General features: G+C 54.0%; 1 protein-coding gene across 12 annotated transcripts in view; it reads left to right on the top strand.

Moving 5' to 3' along the window:
- Nucleotides 1-21,946, top strand: part of Trak1 (trafficking kinesin protein 1) — a 139,762-nt gene that overhangs the window by 83,186 nt on the left and 34,630 nt on the right. For 2 of the 12 annotated variants that reach the window (XM_021257946.2, XM_021257944.2), the window contains exon 1: nt 7,566-7,897. The exons of 6 other annotated variants lie outside the window; for them this stretch is intronic. In XM_021257946.2, the coding sequence (XP_021113605.1) occupies nt 7,834-7,897 (64 nt within the window). In that variant the 5' untranslated portion in view covers nt 7,566-7,833. Of the gene's footprint in view, nt 1-7,554; nt 7,898-13,471; nt 14,465-21,946 lie in introns of those variants that run through there. 4 more of the 12 variants (XM_021257943.2, XM_004835107.4, XM_087210687.1 and 1 more) reach the window with 4 other exon arrangements.

Raw genomic sequence — 21,946 nt, 5'->3', positions numbered from 1 at the left:
CTATCCTAATTGCGTCATTTTATTGCCAGACTATTTTGGTTTGGGCCTAGGTTTCAAAGTTTAATGGACAGATGAAGAGTAGACATATCTGCCCTTATTCCCCACCTTAGGGAGAAAGCATTGTGTCTTCTCCATTCATATAAGGCATTTTTGCTGGAAATATGGAGTACATGTCTTTGATCTGTTGAGAAGGTTCTGTTCTACTTCTAGTCTCCTGATAGCTTTTACCCCGAACAGCTGTAGAATTTAGTCCAATACTTTTTCTCCAACTAGTGACAGGATCATATGGCTTTTTCCTTTCCTCTGTTAAAATGATGACTTTTGGGGGTGGGTCTTCCAATGCTGAACCAACACTGCCATCCTTATAATAAAACCACTTTCTACATACTGCCAGATCTGACTTCTTTTTTTTTTTTTTTTTTTTGGTACTGGGGATCGAACTCGGGTCCTTGCACTTGCGCAGCAGGTGGCGAAACCACTGAGCTAAATCCCCAGCCCATGATCTGACTTCTAATAGTTTGTTTTATTAAACAAATTTCTATCTATGTTCATACTTTTTTCTTCTATTATCTTTATCCAGTTTTAGGATTAGCACAATGTTGATTTCCTAAAATGAGGTGAGAAGTGTTCCTTCTTTCTTCTGCTATAAATGTTTGATATAATTTATCAATTAAAATGTATACGAGCCTGTTGTTGTCATATAGGTAGATTTTTAAGTGAGGAATATACTTTCTTTAATAGGTGCTATTCAAATTTGATATTTCCTCCAGAGTTAGTTTCATTAATTTGTCTTCCAAGAAGTTGGAAGTTAGAAGTTGTCGAATTTATTTCAGAAACAAGTTTTGTAATATGCTTTCTATATCCTTTTAAATTCTGTAAAATCTGTGGTAATGTCTCCTAGATCTTGATATTATAATTTAAAAAGTATATAATTGATATTGTGTAATAGGAAGTAAATGTCTAAAGGAGCAAGGGAAGTGGGAGGGTAGGGGAAAGGAAAGAAGGGAAAAGAAATATATGAAAAAAGGAAAAAAATGGAAACAAAGTCTTTGCAAATAGGGAAGGGTGGAGGGGGGTGGTGAAGGAAGGGCAGGGGAAGGGGAAAAAATAAGAACCAAGATGCTCATGTAAAGGTACAAGATCCCAATGATGAGTGTAACCATATTGTATACCTAAAATGTACCAAGAAACTTAATGGCGGGGCGGGGGGAGTTGCAAATGAAATGGGTTCTCTGACCATCCTGGAGGCCGAAGCCTGGAGTCAAGGTATCTGTGGGGTGCATTGCTCCTGAGTGCTCGGCAGGGGCTTCCAACCTCTCCTGCAGTGTGCAGCATCCCGTGGCGGTGCCGGGCCTCAGCTTTCTCTGCTGGTGGGCTCAGTGCTTGTGTGTTGCTGTCTCCACGCTGCTCCCACTCTGTGTGTCTCTCCCTGCCTTCCCTTCGAAGGACGCTTGCCACTGGATTTAGGGTCCATCTGAATTTAGGCTAATGTCACCTCAAGACCTGGTATGGCTGTGTCTAGCTGTCACCCCAAGCCCTCGTAAGGTCATAGGTGGGGCTTTTTCAGAGGTGGCTGGATCTAGGGTGTGATGCTGGGATTAAGGGCTTGTGATTACTAAACCAGTTTACTGATTGGTTTGGCACTGCCCCAATCCCCACAGTCTAGGTTAAGTCTAAAAGGGGCAGAAAAAGGCTGCTATGGCTTCTTTTGTCCACTGTGAACTGTTTCTCCTCTGTGATGCCCATCTGCCATGCTGCCCTGCCTTGGAGCCACTATAAACTGTGAGCTGAATAAACCTTTCCCCCTTTAACTTTGGCTGTCAGGTATTTTGTCTCAGCAATGACCAAAAATAACTAAGACAAGCCCTTTACCTAGTTATACTTATGAAGACCCTTTCCCATTCACAGCTTCCTGGGTGGGCATATGGGGTCTTCCAGTTCGGCCTGGTGTCTTTTCTGAAACCACAAATTCCCATTCATATTCATCCCCTGCCCTTGGTTTTTCTGAGACAGGTCCAGGCTGGCCTTGAACTTGCTGTGTAGCCCAGGCTAGCCTCCAGTTTGAGACCCTTCTGCCTCAGCTGCCCGGATGCTGGGCCTGCAGGTGTGCACCACCACGCCTGGCTTAGACAGAGTCTTAACTCTTGCTTAGTGACATAACCCACCTGTTCACATCCAGCTGGGCCCTGTTTGTTGGTGCCTGGCAGTTCCAGTTCACAGGTCGTGTTGAACTTTGGTCCCTCCGGAGCTTGGGGCCCTGGGGGCAGTCGCTGTCCTCTGGAAATTCTGTCCTCCCACCTGGCGTGGCTCCAGCCCGTGATGCCAGGCCTCGCTGTTCTTGGCACAGTGGCTGCCCCTGGTTCCCCCAGCTGGTGTACTCATAGCCACTGCGCTCGGAGACGTACTCGCCAGCGCTCTGGAGAGGGTATTCGTGGCAGAGACAGAGCAGTCATCGCCTCCTACCCGACTTCCTAAAGCAGATAAAAATAACTTCCCATTATCTTCTTCCTTTATATGTCAGTTGCTGTTCACTTGGCTGGCCCTCTCATTTTCATATTCATGTGGATTCGTGGCTGTTCACCTGAGCCGTACTTAACCGCCTTCTCCCCATGCTCAGGCTTCCCTGCGAGGCCCGCTGTGGGCCTTTTGCTCTGGCTGCCGTGCCGTCTGCCGCCCAGTCTTGGGGGTGCTCTGGCCCTCAGTGGGTGTGGCCGGCCCCCTGGTGTCTGAGCCTGGTGCCCTGAGGGTGGTGGCTGGTGATGGTGCAGGGCAGCCTCCTTGGTGACAGAGCTGGAAATCGCGTCTCTTATCACGTTAATGTTTTTAACTTAACTCTTTGATTTTCTGATGACTTTTCATTTTCTTCTGAAATGAAACTCTCTTCAGCTTGTTTCCTCTGTGGGACCGAGGGTTTCTGCCACTCCTGTGGTGCCTCTCCTCTGTTTTCTTTCAGGTTTCATTTGCAGACTACTGGAGCTTGCCCAGGATGCCCTGGGCGGGTACTCTAGGTGCCAGGGATGTGGCCCTGTCCACTTCCCTGCAGTGACAAGATGTTGTCCTTCACACAATGGCTAATATTCCATTGTGTATAAGTACCACGTCATTGTTTTTTTGTTTTTGTTTTTTTGGTACTGGGGATCGAACTCAGGACCTTGCACTTGCAAGCCAGGCGGCGGCACCACTGAGCTAAATCCCTGGCCCCCTGCATTTAGATCTTTGAGCACCCCCCATGCTGTTTCTGTAGGGCTGCACTAATTTTCATTCTTGTCAAGAACGTGTAGGGGTCCTCTTCCCCACAGCTGCATTGGCGTTTGCCACTGGCTGAGATGGAGTCTCAGTGCAGCTTGGTTGGGAGCTCCCTCTTGGGTGAAGATAAATTGGCCATTTTTTCATGTATTTATTGGCCATTTGTACGACTAGTGATAAATGTCTATTCTACTCACTTGCCCGTTTATGGGTTGGATTGATTGTTCTTTTGGTGCTGAGTTCTTTGAGTTCTTTTCTTTTTTTGGTACCGGGGATCGAACTCAGGACCTTGTGCTTGTGAGGCAGGTGCAGTGCCGCTGAGCTAAACCCCTGGCCGAGTTCTTTGAGTTCTGCATGAACCCTGGAGATGTCCTGTGTCGGAGGAGTGGCTGGCACAGGTTTTCTTCACACGGACCGTTTCCTGTGCTCTGCAGGGGCTTTCTGCTGACGCCATTCCGTTTGTCCCTTCCTGCTCTCATCTCCTGAGCCTATCCCAACATCTTCAGGGGTTTCCTCTGTTTTCCTCTAGTAGTCTCAGTTCTTATGTTAGTTCTTTGGGACGTTTCAGCTTGACTTTGTGCAGGGTGAGAGATGGCTCCTGGTTTCCATCTTCTACAGGTGGCTGTTCAGTTTTCCCAGCACTGTTTGCTGGAGAGGGTGTCTTTTGACTCCATGGCTGTAGCTGCATGGGTTTATTCTTGGGTCCTTTATTCCACTGGTCCATGAGTCTGGTTTTATGGCACTGTCGTGCTGTTTTGTTATAACGCCTTCATGGTGTCCTTTGAAATCAGGTACTGTGCTCGCTCCAGCACTGTTCCTTTTTGCTCAGGATTGTTTTAGCTATTCGGGATCTTTTGTGCTTCTGTGTGAATTTTAGAGTTTTTCTTTCAGTTCTGTGAAGAATTACAGTGGTATTTTGATGAGAATTGCGTCGAATCTGTAGATAGCTTTATAATATAGTGATTTAAAAAATACTAATTCTCAAACTGGATGTGGTGGTGCATACCTGTAATTCCACCATTTGAGAGGCTGAGGCAGGAGGATCACTGGAGTTTGAGGCCAGCTTCAGCTACATAGTGAGTTCAAGGCCAGCCTGAACTACATAGTGAGGCCCTGTCTCAAAAAATAAAAATATCCTGCAGATCCACAAACATGAGAGATCTTTGCATCTTCTAGTATATTCTTCAGTTTCATACTTGTAATTTCAGCTTCTTAATTTTCTTTTTCTTTTTCTTTTTTTTTTGGTTCTGGGGATCGAACTCACATCCTTGTGCTTACGAGGCAGGTGGCAGAACACTGAGCTAAATCCCCGGCCCCAGCTTCTTAATTTTCAATGTGAAGTCTTTTACCACCTTGCTTAGATGTATTCATAGATTTTTTTTTTTTAAAGGCTGTTGTGAATGGGTTATTTTCCCGATTTCTGTCTCAGCAAATTCATTGTGGTGTCTGGGAAAGCTACTGATCCTTATATGTTGATTTTGTACCCTGATACTTCGCTGAATGTGTCTATCAGCTCCTGGGAACTTTTGGTCGGCTCTGGAGGGTTTTTGAGGTGTAGGCCACATCAGCTTCAAATAGAGAAATTGACTTCCTCCTTCCCTCTTTGTATGCCTTGTCTTTGTCTCTCGGGATTGCCCTGGCTGATGTTCCCAGCTCTGTACTAAGAGTGCACACCCTTGTCTCACCCTCATTTTGAGGAAATGCTTTCAGTTTTCTTTCCCCGGTTTGTTGAAAGCTGAACAGGGTATGAGCAGCGTTTGGACGTGCTGCAGGCCATTTTGTAGTGCATACTGCGTGGAGGTGTTCTGCAGTCTGTCTGTCCTGCTCCTCATGTGAATTCAGTGCCCTTGAGTGGAGTATGCCCGGAGAGAGTTATAATGGTGTTTCTACCTCGTTTCGCTCGCAAAGTCTGGACTTTGCACTGTCTTGTTAGCCGCTCCTGCTGTTGTTTCTTTCCTTTCTGGAGAGGGATGCAGATGCATAGCTGACACTGACTGCGGACGGCTGTGTCCCGGGCCTGTGCTGAGTGTGCGGCCGGGCACCAGGGAGCGGAAGCCCGTCCTCCCCGGCAGCCTGGCATAGCCACCCAGTTAGCAGATGGGCCTGGTGTGCCTAACAGGGTTGCAGGGATGTGGGTCCAGGATCGAACCTAACCTTGGGCATCTGACTCCAAGAGTCCTTACACTGCCATTGTCCATCTGTGTGTCCAGCTTGTTTTTTCTAATCTTTTTTTTGTTTTGGTACTGGAGATCAAATTCGGGTCCTTGCACTTGCGCAGCAGGAGGCAAAACCACTGAGCTAAATCCCTGGCTCTGTCCAGCTTGTTTTTTATAGGTGATGGGATATAAATAAAACAGTAGAGAGCAGCAGTGTACGGTAAACGTGCCAGATCCTCTGTAAGGGGTTTCTAGCTTTGCATTTCTTGTTCCTTTATTAAATCTTTGCTTTTCAGATTTTTATTAGATCTTCCCTCCTAGATGTAGAAGGTTGACTCTTTTGAACATAGTGGATTTTGAGGAATCTGTCAACTGTAGAATTATTTATTTATGAGGCCTATCACCATCTTTTCGGGAATCTCTTTAAGCAAACAAAACTTGGGAAACCTGGGAATACCAGCCTGAGGCCACCTGCCTTGGGGATGGGGTGTGAGGGCACTGGGGTGCTGTGGAGCTGCAGAGGAGAGACGAGAACAGACTGGAGTCAGAGATGGGATGCATGCGGGTAACAGGGGCAGTTGTAGGGAGAATTGGGATCACCGGCTGCAGGCTGTACATAGTGCGATGTCCTAGAAAATGAATGTGTGTGTCCAGGGAGAGGGACTGAGGAAGCCAGGGAGCCACGGGCCTGGTGTTTGCTCCACCAGGTGAGTTGAAGTTGGCTCAAGGATGGCTTGGAGGGAGAAGTGCTTGAGGGGCATCTGGCCTCCAGGGTCTGACAGCAGGGACAACAACCAGGATCCTGCTGTTTCTTTGTTCCCTGTGGTTTCTGAACCTTCCCCCAAACCCCTAACACCTTGAACCAAGGTCATGAGTGTCCCTCTGCCCATGCATGGTGGGCAGACCAGAGATGCTTGTGCAATGGTGGGGAGGTCTGGGGTGGGGTCCTGTGCCAGAGTGCAGGTGAGGCTGATGGAGAGGGGCCCTCATGGCCCACGGGGGAGCAGGGAGGCTTCCAGACAGAGGCAGGGCAGGGGTCCAGCATTGCTGGCTCCTTGGCTCCCAGGGGTTTAGGAGGTCGAGACAGATTTACACAGAGAATGGATTCTGTGCAAGAACTTATGTGTGGGGTGTGCATATGCACACGTGTGTAGCTTTCCTCCTCAACTTTCTACCATGCACATATACATACACACATACACACATGCTGTTTTATACACACATGCACATACAGTCAGGCCTCTGTGTTGGCAAGTTCTGCATCTGCAGACGTAACCAACTGTGGATTTTAAATATGTGAACATGGTTGTGTGGCCGGAACACGTGCAGATGTTTGACATTCTTGTCATTCACCCCTAAGCAGTGTAACAGCCACTTGCCTGGCTTTCACACTGTGCTAAGGTACTGGAGTGACCTGGAGAGGGTTACGGTGTATGGAGGTGCACGCATAAAGTGCAGATCCTCCACCATTTTAGAGAAGAGTCTCCCCAGGCTCCTGCAGCCCCCGCAAAGGGCACATTGTCCAGGGTGCTGTCTCTCTCCTGTGCATTGGTGCACCTAGATTGCACACCTTCGTGGCCATGAAGGAGTGCACTGTCGGGCGAGCCCTTCGAAACGGCGGTCCCTTCTGCTTGTAAGTTGCATGCCATTTCCCACAAGTTTGAGCAAAGCCATGAGCATGGAATAATTATCTCAGTGAAAACATTTTCATTTTCTGAGTAATTTACATTTCCTTTAGGCAGTATCTAAAATTTTAAGAATGTTTTAAATAGGATTGAAGAAAGAAAACCAAAGGTAGCGGTTTGCAAATTTTTAAGGTGGGGTTTTTCAGGTGCAGAAACACATTCTGTAGTGACCAGAAGAGCACCAGGAAGCCAGTCCTCAACTCTGCCCTGAGTGCTGGTGGTGCGGAGCCCCGTCCCCTGCCTGGCTCCGCTTTCCCTTCTCCCTGCTGGCACCTTACAGCCTCTGCTCCCAGCATCCTTGGAAGACATTTCCTCCATCCCTGCATCATTTTTCTGAGCCAGCCAGTTTCTATGGCAACGGTTAGATTGAAAGATGAGCGGAGAGCAGGAGGCAAGGCTAGCGTGAGCTGCCTGGGAGGTGGTGTGTGTCCCTGACGTCACCCTGCGGGCGTCTGGATAGGACAAGTCCAGCCACTCCCATTCAGAGCTGCTGTCCAGAGCCGTTCGTTAGCAGGGCCGCCAGGGTCTGGAGAGCTGCACAAGCTGCCCCCGCCCCATGGACTTCCTCCTGCCAAGGCCCCTTTTCTGGTCCGGCCCACACTGTGGCTCAGCATGTGCAGCCAGACTCTGGTGTGTCTCAGGGTGCTGTCATGCCCAGTGATCTGGGAGGGCAGGGAGGCATGGCAGTGTCTCACTTGATGTCCACAGCGCCGTGAAGTCCCGTCTCCCCTGCACGGATACTGACTATGCAGAAATTTATCGAGGCGGATTACTATGAGCTAGACTGGTATTATGAAGAATGCTCGGACGGTAATTTTGGCCCCTGGGAAATAGAGCGGGATGTGTAGAGGCATTGTCCTCCTGGGGTGGGGTGGGGGCTGAGCCTCCGTGGGGAGACAGGGAGGAGGGGCACCAGAATTGGCACCGCCACGGGCGTGCGTGGCTCTGCCAGTTTCCAGGGCCTGTGAGTGGGGATGGCAGGTGGGCCGGGCTCCTTTGCGGCATGCATGGTCATTTGCAGGGAGGGGAGATGGCTTTGCTGTGCTGGGCTTGTGCGGGGGGTGCTTCTGTGGGCCGATCCTTTGGCGTGGGATGTGAGTGTATGCAGGTGTCGGCATGTTAGCTGTGCTCTGCCTGGGGGTTAGGTGTTCAAGAGCGGCCCCAGGGCGTCAGCAGCAGCCTGGACAATCTGCCCTTTCTGGAGGAGGGGGCTGCTGCAGGGGCCTGGGGTGGGAGGTGTGGGACAAGGCAGGGAGAGAATGTGTCCTCTGTCGCCGCCTGGGTTTGTGCAGAGGAGGTGTGGCACATTCCAGCGGGGCCGCAGCTGCGGGGTGGACGGGTCTCCCGAGCTTTCCAGCTCAGGGGAGGTGGAGAGAGGTGGCGAGGAGGGCTCTGCGCCCCCGCCCTGCTGCCTCTCAGCGTCGTGTGCTGCAGGGAGTCTGCCCCTTTCAGTGGGAAGCCTGTGGTGAGAAGGGGCAGTTAGTACACTCTCCCCGGGGTCCACTCCCGGTGCTGCTGCGTGCCGGCCCCGCGGAAGCCATCACAGCACAGGTAGCTGCTCTTTCAGTGAATCGCAAGTTTCGGACTGATCCAGCCATGGCCACACCCGATTAACCCGAATGGTGGAACAGCTGGGAGCTGGCCTAGTTAGTGAGCCAAGGGGCCGCAGAATGGCCTCTGATCCACAGAGTTCTGCCTCGCCTGTGGCTGTGGGAGGAATGAACTGAGAAACTTCGCCACAGTCCCCAGCATCGCGTGAGAACAGTGCCGCCTTGGGTCGGATCGGAGTGCGTCTTTAAATAGCCTTTAGGTATGAGGGTGGAAGGAAGCTCCCAGGGCCTTGAGGGGAAGGGTGAATGGATTCTTTTTCCTTTTGGAGGGACTGATTTTGGAAGCACGTTCTCATCCTGCCACCTAACTCCAGAGGCACTTGTAGGCCTGCTTCTCTCGGGAAGCCATCACGACCCCTCTGTTTCCACGGTGACGCCTGGCTCTCCGAACGCGCTGTCACTTTTCATAGTGGTTTGGTGCCTCTGTTCCAGTGGTGCCTGCCCCAGCCTCTGGGTGAGCTGGGCGTGGCCAGGCACCCGCCTGTGCTGTCCAGAAGCGGGAGAAGGTTGCTTAACGTGTGGGTCCAGGCACTGGCCATCCAGTTCTCCTTACACGTGGGAACGAGGCCAGCCGCCCCTCCCTGACCTGGGTGTCTGTCCTAGCCGGGCCCCAGTGGTGTCTCTTGGCCAGAGCAGCCCCAGCTGTCCTTTGCTAGGAGCAGAGGCCCATGGAAGGGGAGAAGGCTCGCCTGCTGCTGCTGTCTGGCTGTGTGTGGAGCAGCTCCTTGTCCTTTCACCTCTTTCCTACTGTTGGATGAAGGGGAGAAAATTGTTACTGGGACAGCTGGCATTTTCATAACTCCACATAAAGACAGGTAGAAAAGAGGGATGGAAGGACCGAGGCAGAAAAGATCTGTTAGGAGACCACAAAAGCGTCACTTTGTGTGTATGCTGGCTTCCTGGTTACCTGTCTGCTCATTCCCTAACCAGCTGGGTTCCCTGCTGCCCTGGGACAGGTTTATCTGAAAGGAGGATTTGCCCTCCTTGATGTGGACCTTTTAAATTGCTAATCAGCAGCATTGACCTTTGAATCAATACCGAGGGAAAGTTCTGAGGAACTTTCCATGCTGATAGCAAAAAGTGAGTCAAATACCTTGAAGGAGATGCAAAATCATCACTGATGTCAAGTTCCTGACTCACACATAAACTGCAGCGTTAGCGTTAGCGTGAGAAGTGTGGATGGGACATAGATTCCGGCCAGCGGGACCCTCTAAAGATTGGGGAGAGGGAAGGCTGCTGTGCTCCTGGCCCTGGTCAGGGGGGACTTTGGTGTTAGTCACCCTCTCCCTTTTTTAGTTTAAGTTGTGTCCCCATCTCTGACCCCAGTAAGACCCAGAGCAGTCAGCAGAGGCACAGGATGGGCTGGAATAACCAGAAGCTGGAGGCGTTGGCTGCCTAGTTCCTTAACGTAATGGGTAGAGGTTTGAAGTGGCCAGCTGTGGGCACAGGGTGTGGAGCAGCAGCCTTCCGGGCTCACAGTGCATTGGCAGGGCGTGTGCTGCCATGCTGGCGTCAGACCTCTTGGTCACTGAGGCTGGGTATGGCCCATCTCCAGCCAGAACTTTAGACCTTGGCACATCGTGGGCCATGACCGCTCCCTTCCCACTCAGGGGCCCTGAGGAATCTCACTGCTTCCAGTGTGTGTCTGCAGAGCGCTGCCCAGGCCGGCAGAGAGCAGGCACCGGGCTGGAAGGACCCCGCCTCATGCAGTCTCAAGTCCACCCTGCCTCTGCAGGTCCCTGGGAAACAGGCTCTGCGGGCCCTGCCTTCCTTCGTGGTCCTGCGGACAGCAGAGCTCAGGCACAGTGGCCGCGCCTGTGCTCCTGTGCGTGGCCGCGGGGTGGATGGACCCAGGCTCCCTCTGGGGTGGGAGGGCTGTTCCGATGGGGCATCTGTGGAGACAGACATGGTGTATGGACAGCAAGAGCACATGGTCAGCGATGAGGGCTCAGCCAGGGCTTAGTTTATTTTTTTAGAAATAACACTAGTTGTCAGTTCTTGAAAAAAGAAAAGCCCCCTTGAAAAGGCAGTGGCCTTTTGAGCAAGGCATGGGCTAGACCAGTATTTCCTGCACCGCCTCCTGTCCTCAGCTGGGTCTTGTCCCACATGCTGTCCCCAGCCTGGGCTGCAGATTTCAGCATCGAGCAGGCGGTGGCCACGTTCACCTGGGTTTTCTAGACGAGGAAACTGAGGTACAGTAGCCGCAGAAGTGGTGCTGTGCCTTCCTCCTCTGTGACGGAAATCACAGAGCTAGGCAGGGACTGTGGTGGTCTTCACTTGATTTCAGGGGCCTCTGAAATGTCACCCTACTGAGGGGCTGCTCCTGAGTGCAATTTGTTAGAGGCATTGTGAGCATGAGTGGAAAGCTGTCCCTCTGGTTTGAGGTTATTGCAAGTTTCCCTGACTTTGTGCCTAGGTCATGTGATGCAGAGGGACCTGGTTCTGCCCCATGTGTATTGTGTGATGGGGCTTCCTTGTAGGCCCTGTCTGCAGTGGCTGCTCAGGTGGTGTTCCTTAGAAAGGGGTCTGTACCTGTGGTCCCAGCACTCTGGGAGGCTGAGGGAGGAGGCTCACAAGTCTCTAAGACACAGGAGAGGGGGATGTAGCGCAGTGCCGAGACCCTGGGTTCAGTCCCTAGTGCCCCCCCCCCACAGGAGCTGAATGTAATAGTTTTGTAGTGAAGCTGTTTTAGACCAGTGTAGTAAGTAGAGGTAGGGTCTCCCCGACACGGAGAAGCCCGGGACTAGGGAGCTGACAAGAGCGCCCAGTGGCAGGCTCGTTTGAGGGAAAGGACCCCTCTCTGCCAGCCCTGCGCTGCAGTGGCAGAGAAGTAGGGTGTGCGGGAGGAGGTGCAGAGAGCGGGAGAGGGGGGTTGTGGACCCGGACAGAGGTGAACAAGGACTTCGTGGACGGGAGAGGAGAAAGTCACTACCAAGAGTAGGCAGCCAGCTAATAAATGAGAATCAGGGGATGCAAAACTCAGTGTTTACCTTCCACCCTGATAAGGGGTTAAAGCAAGAGTGGCCTCAAGAGTATGTCACACCAAGCACCTTTTTTCCTCCACTACTGGGAATCAACCCCATGGCCTCTACACTGAGCTACATCCCCACCCCCCGTTTTATTTTTTACTTCAAGACAGGGGCTCACTAATTTGCTCAGTTGGCCAGCCTGGGCTCAAATTTGCCATCCTCCTGCCTCAGCCCCCCAGAGTGCCGGGATTACAGGTGTGCACCCCCACGCCTGGGCACCACCAGACACTTTCCATATGGAGGGAAAGAGAGGAACTGTATGGTGGAGGAGTTTCATGATGTCACCTGAACCCGGGATGGAGTTCCGGCGGGGGTGGGACCAACCTGCAGCAGGGGCCCTGGAAGCTGCACCTTCTGTGTCTCCCCTCCTGGGCCCCACCCGCACCACGAAGCATCAGGCCCCAGGGAAGTGGCCTCTGCCCTGCATACAGAGGCCCAGCAGCGGCTCCGACTAAGGTCCCAACCGGAACCACCAGTTCAGTGCAGCCCACGGTCGGGGTTTCTTCTGCCCTGGCCACTTTTCGGACAACTGAAGGACACTTCAGTGAGGTCTTCAGATCGGGCGGGATGACAGCATTGTTTGATTGCTGAGAGAGAGAAAACCAGAGGCGGGAAATGTTCACTTGGGGAATCTGATGAAAAGTACTCAGGAATTTTTGCACTTTTCATGCAACTTTTCTATAAATCTCAGCTGTGTCCAAAGAAATTAAAAATACTCATCATTCAGTTTTGTTGGAGGGATAATAGGAGCTTACAGTAGTATTCTTTAAAGCATTTTGTATATTTAAATATTTTAATTAAAAACTGGGGTGGGAGGCCGGGGGTTTAGCTCAGTGGTGCCACCGCCTGTCTCGCAAGCACAAGGTCCTGAGTTCGATCTCCAGTACCACAAAAAAAAAAAAATGGGGTAGGGAAACCCTAAATATCACGCCCTAAGGTTATCATGATATATTGTTCGTGGTCTTGGACTTTATTTGTTCAGGATGCCCTTGATCTGAATTAAAGGATGCGTATAAGCAGCTTGACTGGGCGTGAAGTCCCTTGGGAGTGTGTTTCCAGGTGTGTGGAGTTGGCCTTGTCTTGTTCCTGTGCCTCGTGGCCTAGCATGGCACCCTGCATGTCTCGTGTCCCTCTGACCCTTGCTGCGTGAGTGGCACGCATGGTGGGCCGATCCTCTCTCCGTCTTCCCCAGAGCTCAGAGGAACCCATTCTGATATACACACTCACTCTCTTTTGAATTACTTAAGCCCAATTTGATAACATACATTGAAATTCAAGAAATTTATTTTACTGAGTGTATATTTCTAAAAACATAGTATTTAAACTGTACAGTTTTATGAAATGTGACTTTTGAACTCCCTGCCTCTGAATTCTGCTAAATCTCTTTTTTCCCTTTTCGCCACACAGGACACATCTTCTACATGGTAAAATGTATAGTCGCTTTCAATTTCCAGAAATTTAGCCAGGGAATGCATGTATCTCTAGGTTTTAATTTCTAGGTGGAATCCTCATGCTGTCCTGGTTTTCTCTCTAGAGGTGCTTGCTTGCTCATGACCTTGTATTGGTGTGTATGGAGGCACAGCTTCATTTAGCAGACATTCTAGCTATGAGGCAGCCCCCTCAGCTGTAGGCTTCGCAGCCGAGAGGGCCACTGTCCCTGACTGCAGCTCCTGTTGGTGTCCTGCCCCTGCTGCGCCCCTCCCCTGGTGATGTGGCACAGGTGGATGGAGAGGCAGAGCATGTCTGTCTGTGCTGTGTGTAGGAGCAGGGAGCCGGTCACTGTGCAGTGGGCAGTGGCTGGGCCTGGGATGCAGAAAGCCCGTTCAGTGGGCTGGAGGGCTCAGCCTGCCACCCTCGCAGGCATTGGTGCATCGGTGCCAGGGGACACCATTAAGTGGTGGCATCTTTCCTCAGGTAACATTGAGGGCTGTTTGGCTTTAGATTTCTTTCTTGTCTTCTTTAGCAGTTGGAAAGGTTTTTTTAAATTTGTGGAAACAGATTAAGGTGAGAACAGGATTTATAAAGTGCAGATTAATAAAGAAAGAACATAATACATCACTGCCAGAGGAGGACGATGTGTTAAGTTCAGTGTGGGTAGTAACCTGCCTCCCTCTGGGTTGTGCTGGAAGTCAGAAGGGTGGCTCCTTTCCTAGCCTGATCCCGGGCACGCCCGCTGGAAGGCCCCATGCTGACTGTGGGCCAGTCCCACCCACCTGCGCTCCCTGGCCTCCGTGCGCCCGCCTTCAGGCAGGTGGACCTGCTCCGGGCCTGGCTGCTATTTCCCTGTGCAGTTGCTGTGAGGCTTGCAGGCCGCCTCCACTGCTTCGGTTTCTGGGGTGGACGTGGGGAGCCCAGCCTGGTGGTGGAGATGGTCAAGGTCCTCCCTGCTGGCCCGGCTCCTCCCTGAGTGGCCTGCCCGCCCTCCTGGATCTCCCGGGGAGGTGCCGGCCCTGGGATCCTGCCCGAGACGCTGGGGAGCAGCTCTGCTCACACCCCACCCGGCCCAGGGTGTGCCCCAGCTCGGGCCCCTGGGTCTGGGCCCCAGGGCTCCTGGGGCAGGCGACCGAGTGCTCGCTCACCGGAGAGGCCCTGTAGGGTGATGTTCCGGCTCTGGGATCTCATCACAATGTCCCTGAGTGACGCAGGCAGGGAGGAGGAATGCTTTGAATGCAGCTGCCAGGAGGAGGAGAGGACACTGGGCCGTGAGTGGCAGGACACCCTGGACTTGGTGGAAGCGGGTAACTGCTGCGGACCCCATGCCCTTCATGCACCTCTTCCGGGGTACCAGACTCCCACAGCTGCCACTCCTACTCTGGTTGGACAGGCTGCTCGGGTGGCTTTGCGGCTGGTCGGTGGCTTAGCTGGGTGTTCGGGCATCACTGTGTGCTGTGGCAGGTACAGCCCTTGCTGTGTTTCCTTTGCGGTACTCCAGCTCTGCGTTTCATTGTAGTCGAATGGGTTGTAGGAAGTTAATGGACACAAGAGTGAGTCATGAGTAAATAAAAGTTGTTTTTAATCCCAGCCATGTTTATCTAAAAAATTATTAATTACTGATTTGAAATAGGGATTGTTTTTCTTTTTAACTTAGGGTGCCTTTGAAACTGTCAGCGCTGAGTGTGGGGTGCACCTTTGAGGGGTGCTGGGAGTTTCTGAAGGGCTTGGGGTGTCACCTGCAGGCCAGAGAAACGGTTGTTTAAACAGTGGGGATGTGGATGTTTCCTAGGCCTTGTGAGAAAAACAAAATACCTTTGCACCCTTAGCTCTGGGACGGCCTGCTTTCGTGTCTCAGGATAACACTTATTTTCAGAATTATTTGTAACCAGCCATATCGCAGAAGTGTTTTTCTTTTGAAGTGCTGGAAATATTATTACTGTTTCACCTCGTGGCAGCTGAGCACGTTGTGTTGGAGGAAGGCAGTGGAGAGGGCGCGGGGCTCTGTGCCCGGGCTCCAGAGTGGCCGAGAGCACAACGCTCATGAAGACCCAGCTGACGGCATCCTGCCGCGATTCTAATGACGGTCATGCACGATGCTGAGCAGCACCGCGGCCTGGTCAAGAGAAGAAATTGTGCCGCACACACTTCTCACGTGTGAATGCGCTCGCACGTACATGTTCCATGTATCCACACTTGTATTTTAGCTGCCTGAGTGCAGAGCAAGTGTTTGCTCCCCTATGGGCACCATTTAAGGGCTTTGTTTGGGTTCATGAATTGAATCCTGAGGCAGACTTGCGAGGTGAAGCATGTTCTCATTTCCACTTTATCGTCCACAGGAGGAAAGCTGGATAACCCTAAAGCCACGCAGCTGGTGAGCTGCTCCGGCCCATGCAGTGTGGCTGTGGGCTCTACTCTGGGCTGTGACCCTAGCCAGCCATCCTCTCAGGGGGTCCCGGGCAGCAGTGCCCATACCAGCTGCATGAGGCTTCGGGATGGGCTGGAGTCCTGGGTGATTCATGGAGACAGCTGCAAGGGACCCCACTGTGCGTGCCATGCTGGACCTGCGGTTCCGTTGCTTCCTCTCTTGTTTGTCCCCCATCCTCCTGTGCGACTCTCCCGCCTGTGCTTCAGGACAGCAGCCTCAAAGGAAAAACACTTCACTGCCAGTGCGCTGCTTTCTCTGTGCACTGGCCCCAGCTCACGCTTTAGGTTTGCTCCCAGCTGGCAGGGACGGTGGAGGAAGGCAGGCATCTGTGGTGCATGCCAGGATGGCTCTGGACATGAGCTTTCTCAGTCCCTGGGGACCAGTGGCTGGGAGCCTGTGACTCCGCCCTTCCTTGAGTTTTGGGGAGCAGGTGCCACCTTGCAGGGGATGAGCTCGGTGGGTCAGACAGCGTCAGCAGGGATGTGGCTCCCACGGCATTTTCCCTGTCGCCTTCTTCTGGCTTGGGGCCAAGTTAGCATTTGAGTTGCTCTGATGACCGTGGTGCCAGGTTCGTTGCTGTCCTGCCAGGTCACCTTGTGGGTGCTGGGCACTGTCTGACTTCACCCGTTTAACCTTCAAAACAGACGCTGTGGTAAATCCCTGGCTGGACGCAGAGCAGGGCCCACTCCGGCCTTGGGTCTCCCTGCCCACCAGGCTCTTGCTGATGGAGCCCCAGGCCCTTCTGGCTCTTGCCGAATATTATCTCACTTAATCCTGCCCCGTATGGGCACTCGCGGAGGTGGCACTGACCTGCTCGTCTTCCCCTTCTGGGAGAGGACACCCTGGCCCAGTGTCCCAGCCCCTGAAGGTCACATGTGGGGAACACGGCTGATCTCGGGTGCTGCGTGCCAGCTGTCCCATCCCTGCCCTCCTGTCCCCACCCTGGGGTCAGACCCAGCAGGGCTGAACTGAGTGAATGAGGCGGCTGGGCAGGCGGAAGTCAGGGTGGACAGCAGAGCTGTGGTTTGTCTCGGGCCCCAGGGCACGCCTGGGAGGCCCTGCTCGCTCACATCTTCTCACAGGCACAGGGAGTCACAGGCTGCTGGCCAGTGTCCTCCAGGCTGGCCCAGGGGGAAGGCAGGATGTTCAGGGGCTGCCTGGGCTCACTGTGAGCTCCCAGCGCAGGTTCAGGTCCCGAGACCAGGGCATCAGCAGTCAGCATCTCCCGCTCTGCTCTGCGGCTTGGGCCTTCTGCACCCATGGGCTGTTCTCAGAGGTGGAGCACTAGCCGTGCACCCACACACACCCGTGTTCACAGCACCACAGCTGTCAGAGCTGAGACTGGGGAGCAGCCTCAGTGTCCACCAGCAGATGAATGAAGTGTGGTGTTTGCATACTGTGGAGTACTATGCTGCCATAAAGAAGGATAAACTTGAGTCATTGTAGGAAAATGGCTGCACCTTGAGATCGTAATGTTAAGTGAAATACACCACACACAAGCTTAAATATCACATGGTTTCTCTTATGTGAGAAACCCAAAGTATAAATACAGAGCAAGGTAAAAGATAGATTATGGGAAGCAGGGAGATGGAGCTTTTGCAAATGGGAAGGAGACCAAGAGATGAAGGGAGAGGAGGAGAAGGCGATGGGAAAAGAATTGAGATGTCACGTGCACGCACCAACTCCCCACCAGGGAGGTCGTACTGAAAACAAAATAAATTTAGAAAAAGAGATCCCCTGCTCACAGAGATGAGCTATGTGGCTGGCAGGCGTGAGGAGCCCAGAGCCCAACGCTGTGGCTCGCCAGCCCCGTGTCTGTCCAGCGTGGCCCCAGCTGTCTGAGGCCTCCACGGGGCTCCAGGGGAAGTTGGGTCTAGCTGGGGGAAAACAGCCCAGGCCCCTGCCTCATGAGGTGGGACCAGCAGCGCAGAGCAGGCCTGGGGCAGGCGTCTCATGAACTCGTGTGGCCAGCAGCGCCCCAGGTGGGAGCCGGACAGTCCCGCAGGTCCTGGGTGAGGCAGGCACTGGCCCACAGCTCGGTACTCGGATCTCATTTCCTGTTCAGCAGCTGCTCGGCACGGTGCGGTGCGGCTCAGGCCAGGATGAGGAACAGCTCTGTGTTGGGTTCTGGCCCTCTGAGGCTGTCCCATCCCTGTGGACTCGCCTGGCCGTCCTGCGGGCTAATGTGTGTCTGCGTCTGCTTCTGGAACAGGCCAAGAGGGGAGGACTCGTGCACTGACTCGACAGGCGGGGCTTAGGATTGGGGTGGACTCACACGGCCGGGCCCTGGTGCAGGTTCTTCGGGCCTGAAATGGGAGAGCAGTGCAGCTCTCCTCGGGGTGGGTGGCCAGAAAGCAGTGACACACGCGCTGCCTGAAGCCGCCTGCCAGGCCCTGGTGAGGGCCGTTGCGAGCCTCCTGGCTGTCGCCTCATTGAAGTCCGGGTGATGAGGGGCCCCACAGGCCAGCACCTGAGTTCCAGCCCAGGGCGGGAGACCGGTGGCAGCGTCCAGCCGGCTGGTTGCAGTGCGCAGCGCTGTCCCGTCCCTGCACAGCCTGGCCTCTGCTCAGACTGCAGGGGGTCGTGTTGGTGTTGTGGGTTGGGGGCTGCTCTGCTTTGCACAGTGGCTGCCTGGTGATAGCCTCTCTGATTATTCTCTGCCTCTGGGAGACGTGCTGTGGCACTGCTCCCCGCCTGCCCGGGCGAGGGGCGGTGAGCCAGGTCAGCCATGGCCCCAAGAGCAGCGAGGGAGCTGGAGCTGGGTGTGCTGGGCTCTGCTTCTGCAGGGCACCTTGCTCCGACGCGACGTGGGCCCAGGCCGCACACGGCTGTGGGCAGAGCAGAGCCCAGCACCTCCGTCCCGGGGGCCCCAGGGGCCAGGGGCTGCGCACAGGGAGGGGCGGCGGCCTCCGCGTGCTGGGCCACAGCTGCGGAGCCGTGCCCTTGCCTGTGTCTCTCCTGGTGATGTCCCGCTTCTCCTCTTTGTCGGTTTTTGAGTGTTAGCCTCATTCCCAGCTGGAATGTCAGTCGGCAGTGCTGTGGTGGCCCGAGTGTGGCTGAGCGCGCTGCGGCCAGGAGCGTGTGTGGAGACCTTTGACCCCGGTGGTGTCGTCCTAGGGATGTGGGCAGAGCACAGTGGCTAGGCAGGCTGGTTTGCATGTCACTTGGTGACTAAAGTGCGGAGGTGCAGCTGGGCAGCGCGGCGGCGCTCAGTCCGTCTGCTGGGCTGTCCCGTCGCTGTCATTCAGACCCAGGGCTCTGTCCCCGCCCCGGAGGCCTTCAGCCCCGCATGCGGTGAATCCGCTCTCACCCTGTCCAGGCAGCCACGCCCACCCCCACGCTTCTGAGAGGGCCCACGCGGCAGGGTGTTCTTTGTGTCCACTCGCTCGGCACTGGGCGTGGGGATTCTGAGAGGCACCGAGGCCCCGCACCATTCCTTGTGGCGGCTGGGCCACGCCGGCCCCCCAGTCCCCTCTAGACAGACGTGTTTCCGCTCTTTGGCTGTAAGTGTGCTGAGCTGGGGCGCAGGTTTCTGTGTGGATAGGAGGTCTTGTTTCTCTCGGATCCTTACGGGACGGAGGGTGCTGTGGCCGTGGGCATCTCACCTGCCTCCCAGCGCCTCGGGCTCCCTGTGTGAAGCAGGGGCAGATGCGTTTCACGTACTCGGGGCTGTCTGTCTGGCAGAGGAAAGGGGCGCTGAAGGCGGAGTCCCCACAGGCACGAGAGGGTGGCCCCGTCAAGGTCCCAGGCCCTGTCAGTGCCCGCTCTCACAGAGCAGGGCAGGACGGCTGGAGGCGGAGTGGGGGGAGTGGGCAGGCGCGGTCTCCCGCTGGGCCCTGGAGGAGTGAGGCACCCCAGGTGGGACAGGGAGCGGGGCAGGGCGGTGCCGGGGTGGGGGCAGGCGGCCCGCTGAGGACAGTCCGGGCCCTGGATCCCCGGGTGTGGAGGCTGCCCTGTGGGGGAAGTGGCAGAGCCGGGGAAACACTCTGCACAATGGGGCCTGGTTCAACCCCAGTACAACAAAGGACATCTGTTTGCGCTTGCCTGGAAACTTGGCGTGGATGGTGACTCACGGGAACTTTATGGGAGGTTTTTTAGCTGTGGCTCCCAGGGTTTGAATATCCACCCGTGCCTGGTGAGCAGGGCACACAGTGAGTGTTTATGAAGCTCACTTCCAGGAGGACAAAGGGCCAGGCAGAAGACCGAGCCTTTTCATCCTGACAGTTCCTGCTCTGGTCACCTGGGAAGAGAGCTAATCCATGGGCTGTGGGCACCGAGAGAGGGCTAAGCCACGGGCTGTGGCCGTTCATTTTTCTGACACGTGATCACCAGCCCTGCCCCTACCAGGACCTCGGAATCTGAGGGGTACATGTTCACTGTGAAAATTCATTGAATACACCAGTGTTTTTTAATAACAAAATTATAGAAAATTAATTTAACTTCTAAAAAACGAATACTGGGGTACATATGATAGGAAGAAAAATTTCTGGCAGGTGGGGAAAAGAATGGAACTTGAGTTCTAAAGAAAAGTTGAAAAATCTTGTTTTAATTACAGAAATGAGCACAAGTCAGGTGGAATACAAACAGCTTAAGTACATAGAGAATGGGCAGTTGTATCCTCTCTATTCATGGATATTAGTGGCTTGGTCTTTGAGAGCTGTAAGGAAATGGTACCTACTTGAGGGTTAGTGACGGTAATTCTTCATTTCTCCCTCTCCGTTTTGCAGCACGAGGTGATCAGCGGCGTGGGGAGTTGGCACACACATAACACATCTGGTTTCTTTCTTCATCCCCTCCCCTCTTTCCCCTTCCTCCATGTCTTGATGCCCTACCCTTTTGCAAAAGAACTGTCTCCCTGTCTCACTGTTAGGGGAGATAAATCAGACACACAAGCTTCAATATCACACGGTTTCTCTTACATGAGAAACCCAAAGTATAAAGAAGTTAAAGTAAAATAAGACAGGTTATAGGATGCTCTGTTTTCATATACACACACATACCTGTGGGTGTAAAATGCTTATTTATTCGCTCTGACCACATAGGAAGATGTGTAAAGCTGACACTCGTGGGAGAGACGTTACCGGACTTAGGCTGAGTGTGGTGAAAGCTGTTTGCTGCTTTCAGTCAGGTGAGGCAGAAGTGGGGTCCTCTGATTTCTGAGAGCCTGTGGAGAGGGGCTGCTCAGCCCGCGGACGCACATGTGCAGCTCTCGTGCGCCCGCTGGCCTCCAGGTCTGCGTGACCTCAGCCCTGCCACCCACCCGCATCTGTGCACCCTCCTGACCCGCGTTGGCTGCGACCCCCACCAAGACCACCCCCAGCTGGTTCTTTCCTGAGCTTCCTTGGCCTCAGTGGACACCTGGATATTTGGGGCTGTTAGTGGCCGGCATCTCATGCCCGGAGCAGTGGGGCTAGCACTGATTGCCGCAGTCGCTCTGAGTGTGGTTTACTTTGCTGAAAAGTTGGGTTCCCGAGTTTTGGGTTAAGGCGCCCTGGAAACTCTGGCCCCAGCCCAGTTGGCTCTGACAGCCCAGTGCCGTGTTTCCTGCCTCAGGTCAGCCAGCCCAGGCTGCACGCTCAGATTTGCTGTGTTTTGTTTCTCGCAGTACTAGGGTTGAACCCAGGGCCTCACACATGCGAGGCAAGCTCTCTACCGCTGAGCTACAGCCTCAGCCCTCTTTATTTTTGTTTCAACATGGTCCTGCAGTTCCTCGTCTCCTGCCTCCCGAGCAGCTGGGATCAAGGTGTGTACCACCGCCCGTGCACTCACTTAAACTTGCCTTCCTGAGAACAAGCACTTGGTGTTCACCTCGTTTTGAAGTGGATTCTGCTCCTCCAGCCGCTGGGAAGGCGTTTCCGTCACCTGGGCCCTGCCTCGTGGTTCAGGGGCAGCTCGTGCCGCAGCAACGTGACTGCCCCCTGCCTTTGGTCCCGCCGGGCAGCCCCATTAGCTTCTCAACCCAGGAATGGTCGTTCTTGTCCCTTTTGTCCCCAGGAGAGCGTAGACCATGCACTTTCTGCCTCACCCCCCCAGCCTATCTCGTCTCAGTCTCTGGACATAAGAGCCCACTGCCCCCTGTCCCGCTGCCACCCAGGGTCCCCTGGCAGCGCCTGGACGCTGATCCCCTGTGTCCCCATACCCCACGCCTGGCTCCAGTGTTTGCTGCAGTGCGGACTCCTGCGGTCACTTCCTCCACAGCCTCCAGTGCTCCCTGTGGTCCCCTGCGAAGCCTGCACTGCCTAGGTGCTGGTGGGACCCCAGGCCACCTCGCTCCCTGTGCTCCTGGAGGGCAGATGTCCTGCCTGCCAGCACAAAGCCGCCCGGTGCATACTGATGGTTACTCATCCGGGCGGGCTTGATC

This window comes from Heterocephalus glaber, unplaced genomic scaffold, assembly GCF_053883595.1.
Source record: "Heterocephalus glaber isolate CG9 unplaced genomic scaffold, H.glaber_assembly_v1.0 deba00001175, whole genome shotgun sequence".
Lineage (NCBI taxonomy): Eukaryota > Metazoa > Chordata > Mammalia > Rodentia > Bathyergidae > Heterocephalus > Heterocephalus glaber.
This window is presented reverse-complemented; position numbering and strand designations above follow the sequence as displayed.